The sequence below is a fragment of the Columba livia genome, chromosome 2, assembly GCF_036013475.1.
Source record: "Columba livia isolate bColLiv1 breed racing homer chromosome 2, bColLiv1.pat.W.v2, whole genome shotgun sequence".
Classification (NCBI taxonomy): Eukaryota; Metazoa; Chordata; class Aves; order Columbiformes; family Columbidae; genus Columba; species Columba livia.
This window is the reverse complement of record NC_088603.1, coordinates 73,475,166-73,496,441: the sequence shown is the minus strand read 5'-3', so window position 1 is coordinate 73,496,441 and position 21,276 is coordinate 73,475,166. Positions and strand designations below refer to the sequence as shown.

Sequence of the window (21,276 nt, the reverse complement as noted above, 5' to 3'; positions counted from 1 at the left end):
GAATAAAACACACATAGCATTCTAAAGCACATTATTGCCAGAGAACAGAGATATTAAGTTTGACCCAGAACAAACCCATTTACAGTTTCCCCAAAACAGGGAGATGTCAGCAAAGTCAAGCATTTTCTGTAGACAGTTTCTATTCTGACACAATACAGTCTTCAAAGAAGAAATGTGTATGTTTTTAGTCAATCTTCTCCTCCTCTAAGTCATATGCCCCAACATGCCATGCTTTCCATCTAGTGCTTCATCACATTCTTTTACCCATTTGCTGCCATCCATCTTTGCTAGGTCTGCTGCTAATATTTCAGAACTCCAAATGAAAAAAGACCTTTACTTGCCATTAAAAACAGTTGAGTGAAAGAGTCTTTTACTCTCCCTGACCTTTCCATGGGAGGGTGGCCAGCTCAGCTGGAACCCACATACAACCATTTGTCACTTGTTTCTTTAACATTCTTTAGTGGGGTCCAAAGACTGTAACCATGTCAGACAAGGTTGCATGCTGCCATTACAAAATTTTATACTTCAAGAATTCAATTTTACTCACAGGATGATGCTCTGACTTCCTCTCCTTTGATTTTGCTCCATCTGAAGCATACTCTGCAGTACCTGAGAAACTTATCTACATACAGTTCATCCTAAACACACATGATGATGTGGTGTGAGAAGGAAAGAACATGCTATGCATTATGTTTTCCTCATCTGTATCAATTCAACTGCTGATGCAATCACACAATATTCCTAGGTGGATCTGTTAAAAAGCAGAGCAATTAACTGGTAGTGCTAGGGTGGGAGCAATATTTTAAGAGGCAGTTTTCAATTTTTTTGTTTAAATCACATCACCTTTCACAGTTGTGCAGTTACAAAACCAGCTAGATCAGAAAACTTCAGAAGGTGGCAACATGTGGCAGAAACTTCTGAATCTGGCTGTGCTGTTCAAGGGCTGTAATGTGAAGCCACACCTTTGCTCTATAGTTTCATGAGATAGTGCTGGTCAGGAAGCTCTTTACCTCCCCATGACGAAAGCCCACCTTCCTACATTTCTCACCTCCCCTGACACTTACCTCGAACATTTGCATCTGTTTGTTCCATAACTGGATATTTCACTGGAAGAGCAGAAAATCAGCTCAGCAAAGAAAACAGAATTTTTGTTTGTTTGTTAGCTGGATTCAGTGGCTGAAGAGGATGATACAAATTTCAAAGCCAGAAGAAAGCAAGCAGCAAGAGGGATGCAGGTGAGCAGGGCTGCTCCTTCCAGCAGCAGGAGCTACTGAGTTATTCCCCTAGGCTTCACATTAGGCGTTAATGGGAACTACATGAGTGCAAACACCACGGGAACACCCTATCCAACAATTACTGAACATCAGTATCTTACTGGGATCGCAGCTGCAGCATAGGTGCCATGCAGTAAAACTTTTCCTTAAAGACCACCAGGAAAACATCAGTACTCTAAGGAGGGGATATTAGACACATGGGCAGTGGCTCTGCTGGCCCTCAGCCCCACACCACACTCACAGCACCCCATGCCAATGCCAGCCTCTTCAGGTACAGACAACCCGGAACAGCTTTGTCAGCCACATCCTAGTCCTGTCCCGATCCACCAGTTTGCAGAACAAATGGAAAATGAAAGCTTTGTCAGCTTGTATACTTAGGTTTCTCAAACATATAAAAATTGCACACTTAGATTGTAAGCAAAATCAAATCTAATGCATTTTATGCTGAATGCCTTATTTGAAATTGTCTCAAGGTCTACGTCCAAACAGGACCATTTCATACCTATTGCACACTGCACAACTGCAATGCAATATTAAAAAAAAAAGCTACAAACAAACCCACAATGTACATTTTTTTTGTTTGACATTTAACTCTCTTACAGTAGCACCTTAAATTTAAGTCACTAAAATTCTATTATTTGAAATTAGAATTGTGCATAATATTTTGGAAACCACTATTCCCAATTCAGAATCATCGTGACAAACTTGTTTTCATATAAAACTTACAATTCTTAGTGAATTCTCTTAATACATTATGGCAAGTGTTGTAGCAAACTTTCTCATAGGTGGCTCATAAGCTCTATTCCCTTCCAGTGCTGAGAAAGTGAAACTCACTCTTTTCAGTACGACCATTTATAACAAAACAAATGAGAGACACAGCTGAATCGTAGACACATAAATGCAGAACCTTCCCTTTGTACTTTCCTACTTTACACAGTATAATATTTTAAAACAGAGATGGACGTGCTGTAGCCTGACATTCTCAGGCAGCCACCTACGTGGCAACCAAAATTAATTAAGCAAGCACAAATTAAAATAAAATAAATAATACTAGTAAACCAATGAAACAAAAACCACAAACACACCACCAAAAACCAACTACAAAACACACAAAACCCATAATCAAAATCCCAGATGCTATGATAATCCCAAAGATTTTGCAAATGCTCAAAGGGGAAGCCCAAGGTCATACAAACTGGTCAGACAATTCAGTGCAGCGAGCATCTTTCAGCATCTTTATCCTCAACACAAACATCCTCATCTTTGCCCCTCAGTTCAAGTCCTAACCTTTTTTTATCCTAAAGCCAAAAGTAAAATCTAGTCTCCTTAAAGGGTAAAACTTGCTGAAGCAAAACTAACTGGACAGCAACAAAATGACATTTTCAAAGAAACCTGGTCTTTCCAGTACTGTAATATCAGAGCAATGGTCTGTATTTCTGCTCCTGAAGGTTTAGGACTGCCAAGTCCATGATCAAGATGTTTTACTCTGAATCACAGATTATTTGTTGTCATCAGCAGACTGGAGGCTTCTATTTATTCATTAATTTGGATGTTGCTAAGACAAGCCAGCCAGAAATGTAGAAAATCTCATAACCAAGACCTGATCATATTTGGCTCTCCAAGTGAGCTTCAAAAGTTTTAAGTAAATCCAAACAGGGTATCATCATTCTGAAAGCTGAAGTAAAGTAAATAAAGTTAAAGCTATACAGATCTCTATAAATTATTTTTTAAGAATAATTTTCTCTACTGCCAGTTTATCCACTCTTTTCCAAGACAAGCTTGTCAGTGCCTAGAAGCAGTGGAAGGACTTCCATCTGCTACTACTTCAAACAAAGACAGCTATCCTAGGAGGAAACATCAACCTGTCCGAGACGTAAGTTTCTAAATATATTAGACCTGCTGTCTCTGCCAAGAGGCAATTAAACACTGTCTAATCTTGAAAAAGCCAGCAAGAAAGAAGTTTTAAATCCCATGTTCAAGAATGACCTGCACTGAAAAAAAACAAGCTTCACAGCGGCTTGTAACAGCCTAGTCTATTTTCACCAAGAGATTTTCCTGACTTAAGGTTGTTGCAATAAGCTAGCAAGAATTGATTCATCTGCACTACAAACAAGACACAAGGGCTCTTCAACTGCGTTTGCAGCAGGGCACTACAGCAAGTCAAATTTGTATCGTGGCTCCTGCAGTCCCTCCTCTTTCCTTGACTCCCCAGTCATCTGCTCCTGCTCTCCTTTGTCTGCCCATGCTCATCCCACCCCTGCAGTGAGCTGCTGCAGGTAGAAAGCCTGGGGAAAAGTGACTTAAAACTAAACAACAACAACAACAACAACAACAAAAAAATCAATAGTTTTCTGCTGGTTTACACCCTTGGGTCAGTTCACTGTGGGGCCAGCAGTAGGTGGGAAACATCAGCCAGGGAAGGATGGGCAGACCCAGAGCAGGCAGAGCCGCATCAACTTAGGCTGTCCCTGAGCTGCTGTCAGATTCTCCTGCAGGGCAAAAGCCTCAGCCAGTTCCTACACTGTCATTTTGGGATTTTAACTACTCCCAGCAATCAGGGCAGAAAGGATATAAAAAGCCCTTTCCCGCTTGGATAGGCAGGTGGGTTACTTCTCCGAGAAGTCCATGTCTGTGAGGTATTCCACCTGCACTGCACTGCTGCAAGCAGAGCCACGCTGCAGCTGTTGGCTTGTAGCCAAGGGACACTGGGCAAGCAGGACATGTATTAGTGGCCTGAAGGAGGGACAGAAACTATGGGTAAATGTTTCCTAATCAGAAGTCATACACAAGGCTGTCCTAACAAGAAAAAGGCCCAGTGGAAGTCCCACCAGGCGCTGAGAACTGTCAGCCAGGATCCCAGCAAAGTACAGCACCGAGACAGCAGTCCTGCTCAGATTCACACAAGCTAGCAAGACATACTGCTGGCTTTGTCTGGCCGTGGTTTTGTTTCCAAAATAACTAGAATATGAAATCTTTAATTACTGCTATTATTCTTCGTTGGATAGGATCAGATTTCTTATTTTAGAAGAATATCTGTCACATTCTCTCTTATCAGCAGCAAGAGAGAAGAGGCAGCTGCAGTACATATTGTATATTCTATTTTCTTCATTTTCCCTCTTTGAGTCATGCATCGGCTATTCTTTTTCTCTGCTTTGTCACACATTACTGACCCTAGACCCATGTGAAGCACTGGCCCTCAGTCAAAGACCACCATTAAAGAGAAGCTCAGAAGGGAGGAAAGGCACCCGCATAAATACTTATGTTACACTCAAAAAGGGCGAAGTTTGTCTTCCTAAAAAAGTTAAAAGTTTACAAGATGCAGATTGAACTCTGCATATTTTCTTCCAGAGTTAGCACAGACACTAAAGAAAAAAATAAGCATGATGGGACAACACTTCAGGCTGATTCACAACTCTAAACTCACTCATGACGTCTGAAAAGACTCATATGGGTAGAGTCTAGGTTGATATAATCAAAGCTTCTGCCCAAATTCCAAAGCTTTGGAGTGTAGTAATTTGGTTTCTTCTGCTGTACAGATACAAGAGAAGCCATTTTTTCCAACAAATGACTAACACTGACAGCTTTATTTATTTAATGTTCAAAGCAGAGATCTATAACTAAAAAGCTCTTTAATTTTCCTCAAGCTTCCTATAAACACAGATTTGGGTTTGCATCTTGAAAAACAAGTCAGTCAAGATATAGGTAAAAACCCCATTTCAAAGTCAAAGCTATAAATGAAACAAAATTATTTTTTGTTGTTGTTGTTGTTGCTGTTGTTTTGGTTTTTTTTTTTTTTTTAGGAATGCTGGTTGCAGTTTCACCACATAAAAAGATTGTATAACAGTAGAAGTAGCTTAAGTTGCTCTTGTTTTTCTTCCCTGCCTTCAGTCCATTTTTATTTACTATAATAAGAAAAACATTTCTTCCCTTATATTGCTTTTTGCTTCACCACATTATTGATTCTGGTTCCTGTATGTTTTTTTGTTACTTTTCTTTCTTTTGACTTACCTTATAAAGCTGTAAAGTGAGTGCTCCGAGGCAGAACAGCTCTAGCCAGGAGACAGCTACACTGCCTACCAGTACAGGACTGAAGTCAGGGTGGAAGCAACACTGGAACTAGAGAAAGCCCTTAAAGAGGAGCTGACAGAGCAGCACTTTGTTACTTCTGGACAGCAGTTTCACATCAAGCAGAAAACTCTGGGGATTCATTAATTTATTTATTTTAGACAATGATCCCTGGTCCGTGTGCTTAACTATCTATCGAACTTAGCGCTTCATGGAGAAACTGCCCTCCTTGTTTCTCCACAGAATTAGTCTCAAGTGTTTGGATAACAGATGGTAGGTACAGGAATTTCCCCATGCCTTAGTATCGGGGCACACATATCTTTCAGTCTGCATTTTTAACAGAATTATTAATCACAGCTCACAGCACAGAGAGCTTGTCCTCTTCCACCACACCAAGGCACTTCCTCACAGCTCCAGCTGGCCAAGGCACAAGCAAACATTGCACTCCACTGCTGCTTCTGCCAGAGATTTTCCTCAGAGACTAAACAACAGGAGAATGAAATGCATGTCCTTAACCTAATATATTGACTACGTGAGGTAAGCCACTGATGGAGATGTATTTGCACTTTAATGCTTGACTGTATGGGAGAGGACTGACGCATCAGTGTAAGAACTAATAGTTTGCTGTACAAAAGGGTGATCTCTGCCACAGGAATAGAACACAGAACTGGAAGGAGAAGCCACGAGAATAGTTAGTCTGGCCAGAATTCCTCCAAACACAAGCCTGTTTGAGAGGGATTCTGCAGCATCCAGGAGCTGGGGAAATCACCCAGAAAGGCACAGTTCAGCACAGACAGCATTCATCAAGGAAGTGCCATGTTTTCAAGCCATGGAGGCTTCTTCAAACACCCTTTTTCTCTAAAATGCTACCTGTTTTATTACCAAGACTGAATTGAAGATAGTTGAAAGATTCCTTACTGAATGTATGGGTGACTAAAGCACACATACAGCTCATATGTGCAAAACTGGAATAGTGCTTGCAAAGATTTGCACATCATTCAGTAGACTTCAGTAAACTGATGACTTCTCTCACAACTCATACCATAACCAGAATTCAAAGAATGCGAGCAAACAAGTTTTCAAGATACTAACAAGCACTTATGTCTCAACTTATCTCCAAAAACTATGCAAGTGCATGTACAATTCATTTAAGAAGGGACCAGATGTTCTCAAAAGACAAAAACATAGCTCATAGTTTTAGGTCCATCAGTAATTGCAGCATATGATTTATAAACAAATTCATCTGCAATGCAACTTCAAGCAGTTTTCTTTAAAAAAGCAAAATGAGTGATATGAGCACTGGTACAGGATGTATCATTAAATTCTGTAGATAGGCAAAAAATAAAACAAATTAAAGCAAAAGTGAACTTCTTATTGTATCTAAGTAATACACATTTGTAGAAATACTGCAATGAACGCTGCCTTCAAATTTCATGCTTTGAGTGAAATTTAATTAACTTGAACTAGTAAAAATCCCACAGAGTTATGTTATTTGTAAGCAAGAAAACAGGAGTTATGTCTGCATGACTGGGGATGGAAATTTGGCAAGTCTTGTTAAATTATGGTTCCTCTTGAAAGGCACATAAATATTTATGTGAATTTGTGTGCTGACATTTGTTGCTGGACTTGAATACTCAAGTCACTACACATAAGTTCTAAATCCACCTTCCTCATACACATGCTTTCTCCTCTAAGCACCTCCTGTTGCCATGATAATTTGACTTGCATTTGCCTGATGAGCTAACCTGTAGGGACAGGCAGAAAAAGGAAGTAAAACCCCAGCCCTGTATGCTGACTACTTTTAAGGGGAACTCCGGAGCTCCTTGATGCCCATCTTATTTCCAACACTAGTTCTACCAGTGTTCAAGTTACACCAAGTGTAAAGACACAGCTGAGGAACAGGACAGCTAAAAAACAGTAAGGCAGTACACTAAGCAGTATAGGATTTATGTCAGAGAGTCACAGAATCGTTTTGGTTGAAAAGACCTTTAACATCACCAAGTCCAACTGTCAACCTAACATTACCAAGTCCACCTCTAAACCACATCCCTGAGAATCTCGTCTACAGGTCATCCAAACACCTCCAGTGATGGTGACTCCACTGCTTCCCTGGGCAGCCTGTTTCAACGCCTGACAATGCTTTCTGTCAAGAATTCTTTCCTAATATCTAATCTAAACCTTCACTGACACAACTTGACACCATTTCTTCTTGTCCTATCACTTACTACTTGAGAGAAAAGACCAACACCCTCCATACTACAACCTCCTTTCAGGTAGTTGTAGACAGCAATTGGGTCTTCCCTCAGCCTCCTTTTCTCCAGGCTAAACAGCCCCAGTTCCCTCAGCCGCTCCTCATCAGACTTGTGCTCCATACCCTTCACCAGCCTCATTGCCTTTCTCTGCACTCTCTCTAGTACCTCAATGTCTTTCTTGTTGTGAAAACCAAACACAGGATTCAAGGTGGGGTCTCAGCAGTACTGAATACAGGGAACCACACTATTTCTGATAGAACCCAAGATGGTATTGGCATTCACACCACTATCCCCAAACCTTCATGGCAGGATGGGATTAACCTGCAACAGTATCAGACATCAACCAGTGACACAATACTGCTGCCCTATCAAACCCTTGTAACTGAACGGTACGTAACCATTTCCTATCCAAAATAATGAGGTGCTGGATCTCAGGCACTGGGCATGGCATAGTGGGAAGGCTTTAATACGCTGGTGAGAATGAGCAGACCTGACAACTGCGGTGGAACACTCTCCTGCCAGGAGGACTCCTTGGCAGCACGACTGAGACCTGCTCTCAGTGGGGAGGCTAGCAGGGCTGAAGGACTCTGAGAGATACAGACCACCCATGTCCTGATAGCAGCATCAATCACATTGGACAAGGCTTGCACAGATGTGTACACATGCGTTATGTGAAGCTTTTGCTACAAGCAACCCTCCACAACACTGAACACTAGCTTGGATCTACATAGCAAGGAAAAGCCATTTAGCAGCTGTCTTACAATAAAATTAAAAAAATAAAAATAATAATAATAATTAAAAAAAAAAGGCAGTGGGAACGTGCACATTACTTTTACAGTAGGGCTCTAACACCACTTTAAAGGAGTCAAAGAGTAGCAAGTAAAAGGTAACAAGGTAACTTTCTGGATTTGACTATACACCCGTCTTAAACACTCCCTTACGGTTTGAAGCCATGGTTGTGTGAGCAGCTGAGATAATGCACAGGAGTTTGGAAGGAGAACAGAGAAGCCCCTCTCATTTCCTTTCATTATTAGTGAGCTCTAAGCGGCACAACAGGGTTGAGCAGACATACGAGTCTATTCGACACTGCTTACGTAAAAAAAAAAAAAATAATAAAATCCATAAAAACATAATTTCAATCCTGAACAGTTACAGTTGTAAGTATTTGTGTGACAGGAGGTAAGATTTCGCATACTGAGCATACTCAAACTGCTGGAGCTGGCTTGGAACAATTAAAAGACAGACATCCTAAATGATAAATGCAAGCTGTGTTTTGAGCTGGGGAAATTGCAAGTATACTCTAATCTTATCTGATTGTCATCACCACAAGTATAACAATTGCAGTATTGCATCTTAATTGCATTCCAATTGACCAGTCATACAAAAAGTACCTCAAATAAAATTAATTCCTTGGGCTTTTTTTCACATTGGTAACACACAAGATTTTCAGCAACTGAAATGGAAAAAACCTGATTAAAATTAGATCCTGCTGCAATTTCTGCATTAACCAAACATCTTCTAACCTCCCAAGGAGCTTTAGAAAGAGCCTCCTTTTATTCCCCTTTGGCATACTTTAATTCTTTGTATAAATTATTTTCAAACAAGATGCCTCAAATGATTTCCAGGATTCAAGACAACACCTTAGCAATGAATGCTTCAAGGGCACCTCTGCTCCAGAACACAGTTTGCAGGGGTTAAAATAAAGATGATGGCCCATGCCCTAATGGCAGACACCATGTTCCTAGAAGAGCCCATATCCACTCTATTAGAAAAGGGAAGGAAATTCAGAGGTAGTACTGAGGGAGAAAGAGGCCAATATATTATATGAGGAGTCACAATTTGTACTGCAGGAAGCAACGTAGAACAAGAAAGATTTATACTTATAAGGAAAGTACTGTAATTCCAATAACCTTTTCCACTCTTGCATAAATTGAGCCCTCAGGCATGTGATAAAAGGCATGCACAGTCCTTTTCTTTGAGCAGCTGGAGTGCTCCTACTGCATTCTTTTTTTTTTTTTTTTTTTTTTTTTTTTTAAACAGTTTGCACACAAAGCTACTAAAAATGCAGTGGTGCTGTTTCCAGCCTGTGGCTGCTCTTTAAATGAAGATTTGGCATTTAACCATTAATGGTCACTTTAGGGTGATCCAGTAAGATTTTTGTTCCAGGGAACCCCCTGTGATCACTCCTACTTGGTCTGCATCAAGTGACTCGGAGCAAAGAAAGGCTGGTTACATAAACAGAAGGTAGGTGGCTTAACAACCTTGATCTTATCACAGACCTGTCAGCAGAGAGAACTGCACGTTACTGCAGAGCTAAAGCACATGTTAATGCACTGGAAAGCAGTCAGATGTTTTTCACATCCTCCGATTTGGGAATGCGTTGCAGAGTTCTTTATTGAGCCAGTTCAGATAACACAAAATAACCTCAGAGCCAGTTTTCTAGTGCCTCACCTAGCTGAGGCCTTGCTTGCTACTGAATCGTGAGGAGAGGAAAATGGAAAATAAAAATTAAGCAATTATATTGTTTAGACAATTCAAATTCCAAGGGAGGCGAGAATTCTGAACTTGGGACACTCCAGGATCTCAGAGCCTATACACTTCTAGGAGGGAGGGGAAGAGGTAGGGGAAGGGCTTTGGGGGAAGAGAGATGTCTCACCTTTTGTCTTGACACTTGACTGGAAGCAAAATTATTTTGCAACTCTGACATCACTACAGCCCAACACCCAGAGACCTCCATGCTCTGTTTTGGCACTTGCTCATTTTTCAGCCTGGAGTGAGCTTTCTAGCACGCTGGTTAAGCTTTCCAGGATACATGTTTAAAAAAAAAAAAAAAAGATCTTAAGAAGTCACATCTATCCTCTCTCAGATCAGTGCCTGCGCAATTTACAGGAGCAACAGGTTATACTGACCTAGCTATAACTGAGAAAGATACAACACAGCTGGACATCTTAACCAGTCTGGAAACCATTGCCAAGCGTCTTCAGTCTTTTGAAACACAACCTATGATTTCCAACAGCGTGTCTACCTTTTTTCTCCTAAATGTGTAACAGAAAAAATACCCACCTACTCATCCTACTACTGGGCATCCCTGCTTCCTTTCTCCAACCTGAGAAAATGTTGTCTCCCTTTCAGCAAAGCTATTTCCAGGGCCTGTTTACTGGTTCATTCAAGTCTAGACTTTCTAATTTTGCAGTGTAATGTGTAGTTCAGTCACCCATGAAACTGCTGAACAGCCAGCAATCGTGTGCAAATCTGCCCCATGGCTTGTACTGTCTGAGCTCAGGTACAGTCATCAGCAATGGCACATGGCACTTTAACAGGAGGTAAACCTGCCAGGAGCATTTGCCAGAAAAGTGCAACTCTTACCATCCCCTCCTTTCACTTAAATAGTTTAATGAATACCACCATCCTATCTTCAACTCCAGAAAGTGTCTAAAGCAGACACATTGGGGAGGACACAGAAGCAGCATCAGATGTGATTAGCTGGAAGGGAACCCTTGCTTCATTTCATGCACTTAACTGGTCCTGCATGGTGCAGAGTCATGCTCCCACCCTATCCCCCAGGCTCAGGCAACACGAGGAACACAATGCCCAGTAGAAGTTCTCCCAAAGGAAGAGAGGACAAGACCAGAGGGCACATCCCACTGACTAGAGCACACTTGGTCTTCTCTGGCAGGAAAGTAGGTGGCTTCCCCCGCAGAAGGCTCAGGCAGATGCTGTCACCAGCTCAGCTTAGGCAGCAGCACATGAAAGGAGATGTTAAGAACAGGGAGGGGAAACTCCTGCTCTCATCATGAAAGCTCTTGCATCAGCTCAGGCCAGCTCATGAAAGCAAGCACTAAGGAACAGACCCATGCTGAGTCAGCAGTAGCATCTGGCTTTCTGCATGAGCACGCAGGAAATGGCTGTCCTGGGGTCATGGCTGAGGCAATGCCCCAGTGAGACTAAAGTGACCCAGAAGCAACACTCTCCCCACCCTTGAGATAATCAGATTTGCTTTCTCTTGTGACTTCCGCATTTGCTGAGTGTACTTTGTCCCACACAAGCTGCAAACAGCAAGCAGAGCTGTTTGCAGTAAGAGTGGCACACCTCACCTGCAGTATGAGTCCACACACACTGGCTGAGGCGTTACTCAGGCACACGTGTCCCTGCTAAGGGTTCCTCCACCTCTTCCCTCCCTTTTGGCCTGTCTGAAGCAAACTCCTCACAGGAGCAACAGCAGGGCTTTCCACCCCAATGGGTAAACTCAAACCTCTTCATCTCCAGCTGGGCAGCCCGTTACAGCACTGTGCATCCAACCATGCTGAGCCAGCATGTGCAGGATGCCCATCCTTCCCCCCTGGATGTACATGCAGTAACAAGTACTGAGTAAAAGGCACCCTCAAGAAAAAAAAAAAATCCCCCGCTCTCTTGTAAGCAACCTCTTGTCCTTCTCCAGTCCCTCAAACTATCTTCTTTTTTACATTTAACTGCTGAGCAGGCCATACATCCCCTTCTAACCATTGCAGCTACAGTGCTCCTTAGCACCTCTCCACATTTTTTTCTCTCTCTGCAAGTTTTTGCCTCTGCTCCCAGCACCCTCATCCAACAAGGAACAGCCCATTTCTACAGAAACCTGCTCAGCAAAAATAGCAGTGCACCTAACTAGCATATCACAGCAGGCATCTCCATCTCTTGACATCAGATGGCTGCTGAGCATGCCACATCATGAGTCACTTTCACCCTCCTGAGGACCTTCCTGGTGCCTCACCAGCCAACACGTGTGCCAGCTGCTCAGGAGCACAGGAACCCACTGAAGGTTGGTACTGGGCAGGAAACCACTCCTGGAAGATGGTAGAAGCTCCTTACCTCTACATCAGCACAAAACAACAGCCTTTCAAAGCCGCATGTGGTTGCTCAGTAGAAAAGGATTCACTGCCTTCCATTCCCCTAGATGATGCAATGACGCAGAGCATCCAGGAGAAAGACCCAGCTTCATTTCTCCTCTGCTTCTCTCCTTCATAGCAAGCACCATCACCCGTACAATACCTGTCTCTTCCTCAAGGTTCACTAGAAATTTCACCTGAGACATCTTTTTCAAACAAAACTACAGCAGCTGCAGGAAAACTTTTCAGTTTAACAAATCAACATCCAAAAGCAGTTTCTTTAGACAAGTCCCAAGCAGCTCCAGGCAAGAGGCTGTACTTGGATGCCACAAGAAGCTAGCTCACTACAACACTGAGGAAAGCCTACAGAGGAGCACAGGTGGTTTGGGCTGAGGGCTGGCCCTCCACAGATGACAAGGCTTGTCCCGTGACTCACTTTGAACCTCGGGGCAGACAGGTAGGAAACCGCATTAGGCTATAAAGAAGAGTGCAGTCTGAATGGGGAGGGCAACTGAACATTGGCAGCTCTGCATTTTACAGACAGCACTTCAGTGCTCTTCCCACTCCCAGGACTGTTATTTACCATTTCCCTTAGGCAGGCCATAAATTCAAGCACAACTAGCAAGCTCACCACAGTGTAAAAGGATCCCTATGGCAGGCTAATTACTTTTGCAGGCTATGCAAGCCTATACAATTTGCTTCTGCGCAGTAGCTTCGAAAACCTCAGCTAATGACTGTGGCTTGCAGAGCAAACTTTCCACTTTGTATTGTTCTGCTTAGGGCAGCCAGCAGGGAATTCAGGGGCAACAAACCTCCAGGGAAGAAATCAAGACCATTAAGAGAAAGGGAAGAGGGGCTATGAAGCAAAAGATGAATGTACAAAGGAGTGCAACAGCATGCTATGGACTCTATCAGAAGGGGAAAAAGAATAAATTTAAATTAAGGCGAAGCCTAACAGATTATGAATACTAAACCCCCAAATGAAAAAACCCTGTTCTTCCCACTCTCTTAAGACTTTAGGGATTAGGCCTCTCCCACTACTCTACACCAAGATGACAATTTTTTTTTTGTTCAATGGAAAATATTTAATGCAGAAAAATCCACTCCCCTCACCTCCTTAGCCAGAAGGTCAAAAGGTTTACCAGAGGTGCAGGTGCTGCATCTTTCACATTTTCTTACTTCCACAGAAGTACACTGATGTTGAGGCTGCAACTAATTTCACCCAGATCTCTCCTAACACCTACCCAATTAATGCATTGTTAATCAAGACAGCAGTGGTTATAGCAAACACTTGAGTTACAGGGGGTATGCACCTGGAAATCAGACTCAAATCCTTGCTCTGGATCAAGAAGAGCACAAACTAAGCAGGTTCACCCATTTGCTGAATTAAAGCCTTGGCTGGCAGCTATTTTCTGGTGTAAGATGACACAGATACTCTCTTGCTCTGATCTCACAAGGTCCATAATGAAACGTTTAGTTAGATGGTATTTCCTCGTTAAAAATCTTCAGTTGCAATGACTCTCTTAAAAGTTAAAAAACCCCACCAGCCAAGAAAAACTAGCATACTGCACTGGGCTAGGAAAAATCCCAATAAACCGAATTTCCAGCTGAATGTCATACTGGTAATGGCTGAAGCCCCTCCCATGGGAACTACACAGATTAAAACACTTCCCAGTAAAAGTGTAATGACTCCAGCGGTAGTTTTGGTGAGTTTTTTTTTTGGTGAAAAACTCACACTAGAGTTTACATGACCAAAAGCAAGAGAAGACAAAAAAAAAGAAGCGTATCTTGGGTACCATATCAGTCATAATGAAAAACTGCAATACAGAACAAACTCTTGTACACTCTAGTTGGGTTTCTTTCCTCTTGACACAGACCAAAAACAAAACAAAAACTGTGGAACTCAATACTACGAAACACTCCATGAAAAGTAACAATAGTGTGCTAAGTCTTGATGGGTTAGATACCATCTGTGATAGGAAGTAAATAAAAATCCATGAAGATCTGTATGGCAACTTCCAGGATATGGTTAGATAATACTTTTCCAGAGCCATCATAAAGAAGGGGAAATTTTGTTTTCCTCAGCTGGTGCAGTACTACCTTATAATTACAAAAAGCCAAGGAAGCAGCAGCAGAGCTCTCTAGAGCATGTCCAAAGGACAAAGATTACGTATTACACATGTACTCTCTGAAGGCAAGGCCTCTAAAAGGGAGTTTCTAATGTTCTGGCTACAGTCACCCCAGATATGAGTGTGTAGACATTTCTTACGAGATTTCTCTCAGGTTTCTCTTGGTTATTTTTTTCCCAGTCAAATAGACAAAAACACCACCACCACAATAATAACAGCAAAAGAATCTCTTTATAAAAGTACTTCACGCTCTTCTCACATATTTTTCAGGGACACAGGATCTCTTGCTGCAAGTAACAGAGGAATTTTTGAAAAAGTGCCAGAATGTGTCCTGCTTGAGGCAAGCAAAACTGGGGAGTCTCCTACTGAGCTCAATATTGCAAGGTAAAATCCACTCCACACATTATGGCTATGACACAGATGACTTCCAGGTTTAAATAACAACAAGCAAACCCAAACCAACTTATAACTCTCTAAAAATGAGCTCTCTAAACAGCTTCACAGACTGCTCTGTGGCAACCTAAAGAGACAGCTACATAATCCCCACCTTCTTACCAAAATTTAGGCTAAAGCTTTTTCAGTCCATATGATTCTGGTTTGATCTGTTTGGATGAAAGTAGGAAGCCAGAGAACAGCAAACCATGTACTTGATAAAGACACATTTGGATGGGTGATGAAGGCATACTCACGCAGTGCGTATAGGGAGAGGACTATTCCAGCCAGGCAAAACCCCTCAAAAAACCTGAGTGTGCTGAACATGGTCACGTTCACTGAGAGTGCCACAGTCAGTCCAAATACCAAGATGAATATGACAGAGAAGAGCAGCACAGGCCGTCGACCAACCCTAAAAATAAGAAGTATGGAGAAACTGTGTTAAAAGCCAGGAGGACATAATGCTAGATCATTACAACTGGCAGAGAGGGGAACAAGTTATGCAATGACTTCAAATATTGCCACCCATTTAAAATGCTTGTTCCATTCTTCTCATTTTTTTTCTGCTTACTAAAACCCAAGATTCCTCAAGATAGCTTTGCATTGATGAATTCATTTCAGATGGGATTAAGCAGAGACAGCACATGGTATTACTGCTTGGTTTAACCATCATTTTCAAAACACTGAAGATGAACAAGGAAACATCTAGGAACTACCATAAGACCATAAACAAGTCCCTTGGAGACTACAAGCAACTTCTCAAGGCTTTCTGTAGTAACACGGGAGAGTGTATGATGTTATATGGAATGTTATATTATTATTATTTCTCTATAGCTTACAGCCACAAAATTTACTGCAGAGGTCCTCTCTTCCCAACAGACATGTGCTTTTCAGCCTCATCTGCAAGAGGAGCTGGCTCAAAAAACTGCATTTCTTGGCCTCGTTGACAAGGGCAAACCTAATAAACAAGGACTGAGCACAAAACAGGACTCATGTCACTTCACTGAGGCTTAGAGAGCCAATAGTAACCCTGACAGGAAAACTGTGAGCTCCAAGTCTCTCCTGCAGAGACCTGCAACACCAGCCTGACTGGAGGGTGAGGAAGGAACAACTCCAAAAATGATTACTGGCAATGTGGGTGCAGGGATTTGCTGCCCCACTTTGCAGCTGCAATCTGTAGTTGCGTGTGTCTTGGTGCAGTGCCAATGAGGAGGAAAAATCAAGCTACCACCAAAAGTAAGGGCACTCACTGCAGATTTTGGCTCTTTTATGTCAAAGGAACATGAGATTTTTACATCTCTTACTCATATGCTTAGTGTTTATAATTTCCCTTCCCCCTCCTTTCCGTGCAAGGAGAACTATACGAAATACCAGAAAACACGGCTATTTTTAAGCAAGAATTGGATCATTATGTGGAGATTTCCAAAAATTTTCAGCTTGTCAACTCCCACAAGTTTTCCAGGGGAACTGAGGATTGCTTTTAGTCAGCTCCATATGCCACTTCCACAAAGAATATATGAACTTGCTTTTTGTAGGCAGATTTCACAGACCCATTCAAAGCAGTCTGGCAGCTGCAAGCCACCCATCAGGTTGAATGTCAGCACAATAAAGAACATTTAAATCTCACAACTTAGTCCACTTTCACATGCTGAAGTGCTTCTATTTGATTGTTAGCAGTAGCTATAAAGTATGTTACATATACGCATTCAAAATTACAACTTTCAATTTTGCTTTGCTTAAAATGGAAGGAGATCTATAAAATCTAGGGTTAAGGGCCAAAAAGGAGAGATATCATTATATTTTTTTACATTTTTGGGAACTGGAAGAATGCACCAGTATATGTGTCACTGTAGTCATTATTAAAAGGGATTAATCCTATTGGCAATTGCTAACCTAAAGATATGTAAATCCTTTCAGTTTTAGGTCAGTCGGCTCCTCTAACAAGAGTGACTTGCAAAACACCTAGTCAGAAACTACACAGACCACTGACCTTGCAGCTTTAGACATTCTGAAGCCTGCACAATTAGTTGAGTCTTGTTTCAACACGCACCTCGAGAATGTTGGATAAAGTGTCCTTTAGCCAAGCATTGCTCATCATATGCTAAAATGATAATGCAACCAATAGGCCCTTTAGGGTGTGAATGTAGTGATTAGATCTTGTATATAATCGCTGTTACTTTTCTTTCTGGTGTGCTGGCTTTATTCCAGCAGCCAGACTTGCGCAACTCTGTCATAAACAATAACTCGTCTCTATGTGCAAAATTGGCTCACCAGGTAAAGAACCATGTTTTTGAGAAAATATCATCATTCATGCTCTTTCAAAGCCACACCTAAGAATGTAAAGTCAAGGCTCTTTGCATGAGGACAGGTTTACTATTTTTTTTCAGCTGCAGCATCACTTGTGGGGCACGTCAGAGATTTAACTTGTTGGCATTAGCCATTCAATATTTTTAAAACAGAAAATAACAACGTGCAAGCCAAAGACAGTAAGGCCAAATCAGACTGATTTCAACCAGCACACAAACCCAGCTCACTGGAAGATGGGCAGCTGTGGAGCTCATGGTGAAAAGACACAATCACTGCCTCAGTGATATGCAATGTACTGGGAACACACTGGACAGTGGGGCAGTTACTGCTGTGTGTGCTTCAGATTTTATATTTATGGAACACAAAGCACTTGGGGAGGGAGGGGAAGTACCTCATACAGAACCATGAATACAGAAAAAACTATGACCTTTGTGTTATCAGTGATCTGTGTAGACTTTTTCAGCCCTATTTTCATAATGCCCAAGCTGCAATTCATATTAATTAGTATTTGAGGAAGTGTTTTGTAGATGAAAGTCATTACACAAACACTCAGAATTAGGAACTTAATTTTTATCACAAGCCTGACATGCCATTCCCTGATGTTGATTAAAATGACCTCATGCTCAGCCTACCTCAGTTCCCCTCTTCCCCTTCTCCCACTCTCTTTGAGGTTATCCACCATTAGGACATAATATTTCTCCCAACCTTATTTAAGTTATGCAAATGAATGGTTGCTGCTAAGGAAGAATCAGGAATCCAAGACCCTCCTGGGCCTGTGAAAGCCAGCTGAGGCCAAGTAAGCCCTCTGGTAAGAGGCATCAGCAACAGCTCCTCTCAGTCACAAAACTAGTTTTCCTTCCTCACCAAGGCACACAGCACACTCCTCAAAAATCAAAACTCCAGGGCTGTCATCAGCCTTATATTTGGTGATCCAGTAGCATTTTGACAGGATGTCTTATGAGTCTCAAAAAAGCCTTTTATATGTACACAGAGTTATCTGACTAACAGTACATGGAAATGCTTGTGAGAAATTAAACCATACAAAAGCTACCTAGTAAAACAGCCCTGGGATGCTATCTATTGCCATCCAAACTATTCCAGAGAGAGATTTCTGTGCCACACAAGTCTCAGCATACACCACATACTATTATCTAGATCAAATGCTAAATGCTGCCTGCACAGATAAATAACTAGGGATAGAAACAGCCTCAGGCTTTTGAAGAATCTGCAATCCACACAGTGTGATATGCAGATGCATCAAAAAGATACTCCTAACGTAGTCAGGGTTGCACCACAGGGGGAAGTGAAAGGCTTTGAGAGCAAGATCTGCTTTTCCCATGCTCCTATGCATGTATCCTGCCACCCTGACTAAGCTTCGCACTTGCTGCTGATCAAATAGCTCTTCCCATGCTGTTCTTTGTGGTTTTGGGACTTGAACTGGCACAAAGGCTCTATAAAGCACCTGAGTAGGTACAAAGCAGGGTCAGTGCTGGGCAGAAGCAGAGACCTAGTGTCTCAACACTACATGAACACCAATTCCACCTGCTCCAGAAGGAAACCTACAGAGACCTCAACAGCCTCTGTCCAGAGCTTGAAAAACCACCAGCAATGCTCTATCTGTTGAACAAGTGACTTATCCAGGCACTGGACAGAGTCAGTCTACACCCAGCCATATGTGTTTACAGACCTTCTCCCTATAGATATTCCACATAGAGCTACCCACTCAGAGATATCCAAGCATACACACCTACTGTATTTTGAATGTAGACCACTCATTTACTTAGCAAATTACCTTAATACACTCTATGCCTTTGCCACGTACAGCTTTAAAAGCTTTCTTTCAAAAAGGGAAAGCAAAGCCCCAAACCCTAATAGTACAAAAAAATCCAAAGCGTCTTCTAATTATCTAAACTGGACAGTGGAATGTAAGTGAAAACAGATTTTGAAGTTTTGTAGTGCTTTTATATATTATTCTGTTTAATCTTCCCTGCTCTTGCTTGGGACTGACATATTTTTTAGAAGAAACTCAAGTTGTGATTAAATAGCTAAGTAAATCCCACTTCAGCCTTCTTTTACCAGCCCCAAGTGCTACGGACAGAAAGACTATCCAGCACAGAACACCTGCTGGGTCAGTTCCATCAGATGGCAAGGATGGGGAATGAAGAGGAACACAAGGGCTGGCTTTGGTGGCAGCAAACCACATCCTGTCTGGTCATCCACAAAACAGCAAGGGGCTCCACTTGTCCCTCCAGCCACCAAGTTACACTTCTCCTTTGCAGCACAGCTGGAAAACAGATTCTCCTTAATGTCTCTGAAGCTCACAAAAAGAACCCAACAAACCAAACCAAACCAAACCTACTTTTTGTATCAGGGTAATTTAATGCTATATTAGCTCAGCTAAGCAGCTTGCAGAGGGGTCCAACAAGTGCATGTGGCAGCACAAAGTACACACTGGGGACAGAAATGCACGGAAGAGCAAGATGCTCCCTCTTTTGGTGGCAGAGAACTATTAAATCTGCATACTGCATGTCTCTCTTGGAGCTAGTGCCCTGGGCAATAAGCTGTTCACTTGTTTGTAACTTATTTGTCAATTACAGCAGCATTTCCCTAACTTGGGAATAAGTCTGCTTTCTCCACGCTGATTCCTTTTTAGGCAAACCAAGTAAGATCATTTATTTCCCCACTATACTTTCTACACGTATGTCAGAGCCCTGTTTACTTTAGTATTTTAGTAAAATTCAAGTGTATTTCACGACACATGTTCCATACTTCACTGAAAAGTCATGATTTCTCACTTGCCTAAAAACTTTTAGCAACTATTCAAGAATTAAGACACAATTTTGCCATAAATGTTTAAGCCAAATTACTGCACAGCTTCAGGGGGCCTTTTCTCTCCCAACTGACTGGTGAGTTGCTGAGGCTATTTAAGTTTTCCCTAGTAGGCAACTCTTCTTCTTCCTTTCCTCTTTTAATGAATGGCAAAAGAGTTAACTTGGGGCCATTTAAAGCACCAACATTGGCAACTGAGCTGGAAGCCACTGAAATTACTGGGACAGCATTGCAGAGCTATTGTTTCAGATGCTGCGTTTCCATTGGAATCACTTGAGTCATGCCTTTAAATTTTTTTCTCCCTCTTTTGCACTATCAGACCCACTTTTAAATAAAAGCTGAACTCCCAGAATAACCGGGTTTTCCAATAATGTCTTCACCACTGCAACGTAAGGAATTGCACTCTATGCTTTTGAACTTAATACCCCAATATTAACAGCATGTCAGTGATTCCTTAGCACTGCATTGAAATGTTTGCTTAACAAGAACTTTAAAAATAGAACAATGGAAACGTTTGCAAAAAACAGCCTTCTACCCCCCTGAAAGATACTGTGTAAGCACAAAGCTGACATTACACTACTCTTGTATTCAGTCAAATCAACGTGGTTTCCAATTTCTTTTGGCTCTATCTCTTGGTTTAGAAAAATAAAGAAAACCCTAAACCAAAGGCTTGAGTTACATAATTAGAAAATAATTAATTCTGCACTAGCATTACAGCTGTAATAAATTGTGTCAGCAGGAAATAACTAAGTCTACTATTAAATAGTTTATTTTCATGTTATTTACCTTAATATAAATTACTCAGTTCAAGACATTAGCACACAGTTTTACACTATTTATTCATCACGCTTCTTTCAGAACCTGAAAAATCATTATGTGAAGGTTCTTCATGAATATAAAGCAGAAGAAAATCGAAACAACAGTTAATATTTTATTGTTGCTTATCTATAGTTACATTGCATTAAAAGATTTTTCACTTACCAGTCAGCTATACATCCTGTTATTAAGTGGCCAAAGATTAATCCTACCAGCAGGGAGAATCTAGCAATGTGGACTTTCCAGGCAGAATCACAAACAAGATCCCACTGGAAGAAAAAAAAAGACAGAAAAAATGAAATAAAAC

General features: G+C 41.6%; 1 protein-coding gene across 2 annotated transcripts in view; it reads right to left on the bottom strand.

The window, feature by feature from the left end:
• The window catches only part of SLC22A23 (solute carrier family 22 member 23), a 117,360-nt gene that overhangs the window by 77,488 nt on the left and 18,596 nt on the right, over positions 1–21,276 (bottom strand). For both annotated transcript variants that reach the window (XM_065052506.1, XM_065052507.1), the window contains exons 2-3: positions 21,135–21,238; positions 15,275–15,429 (exon numbers count right to left, since the gene is read on the bottom strand). In XM_065052506.1, coding sequence (XP_064908578.1) covers positions 15,275–15,429; positions 21,135–21,238 — 259 coding nt within the window. The remainder of the gene's footprint in view (positions 1–15,274; positions 15,430–21,134; positions 21,239–21,276) is intronic.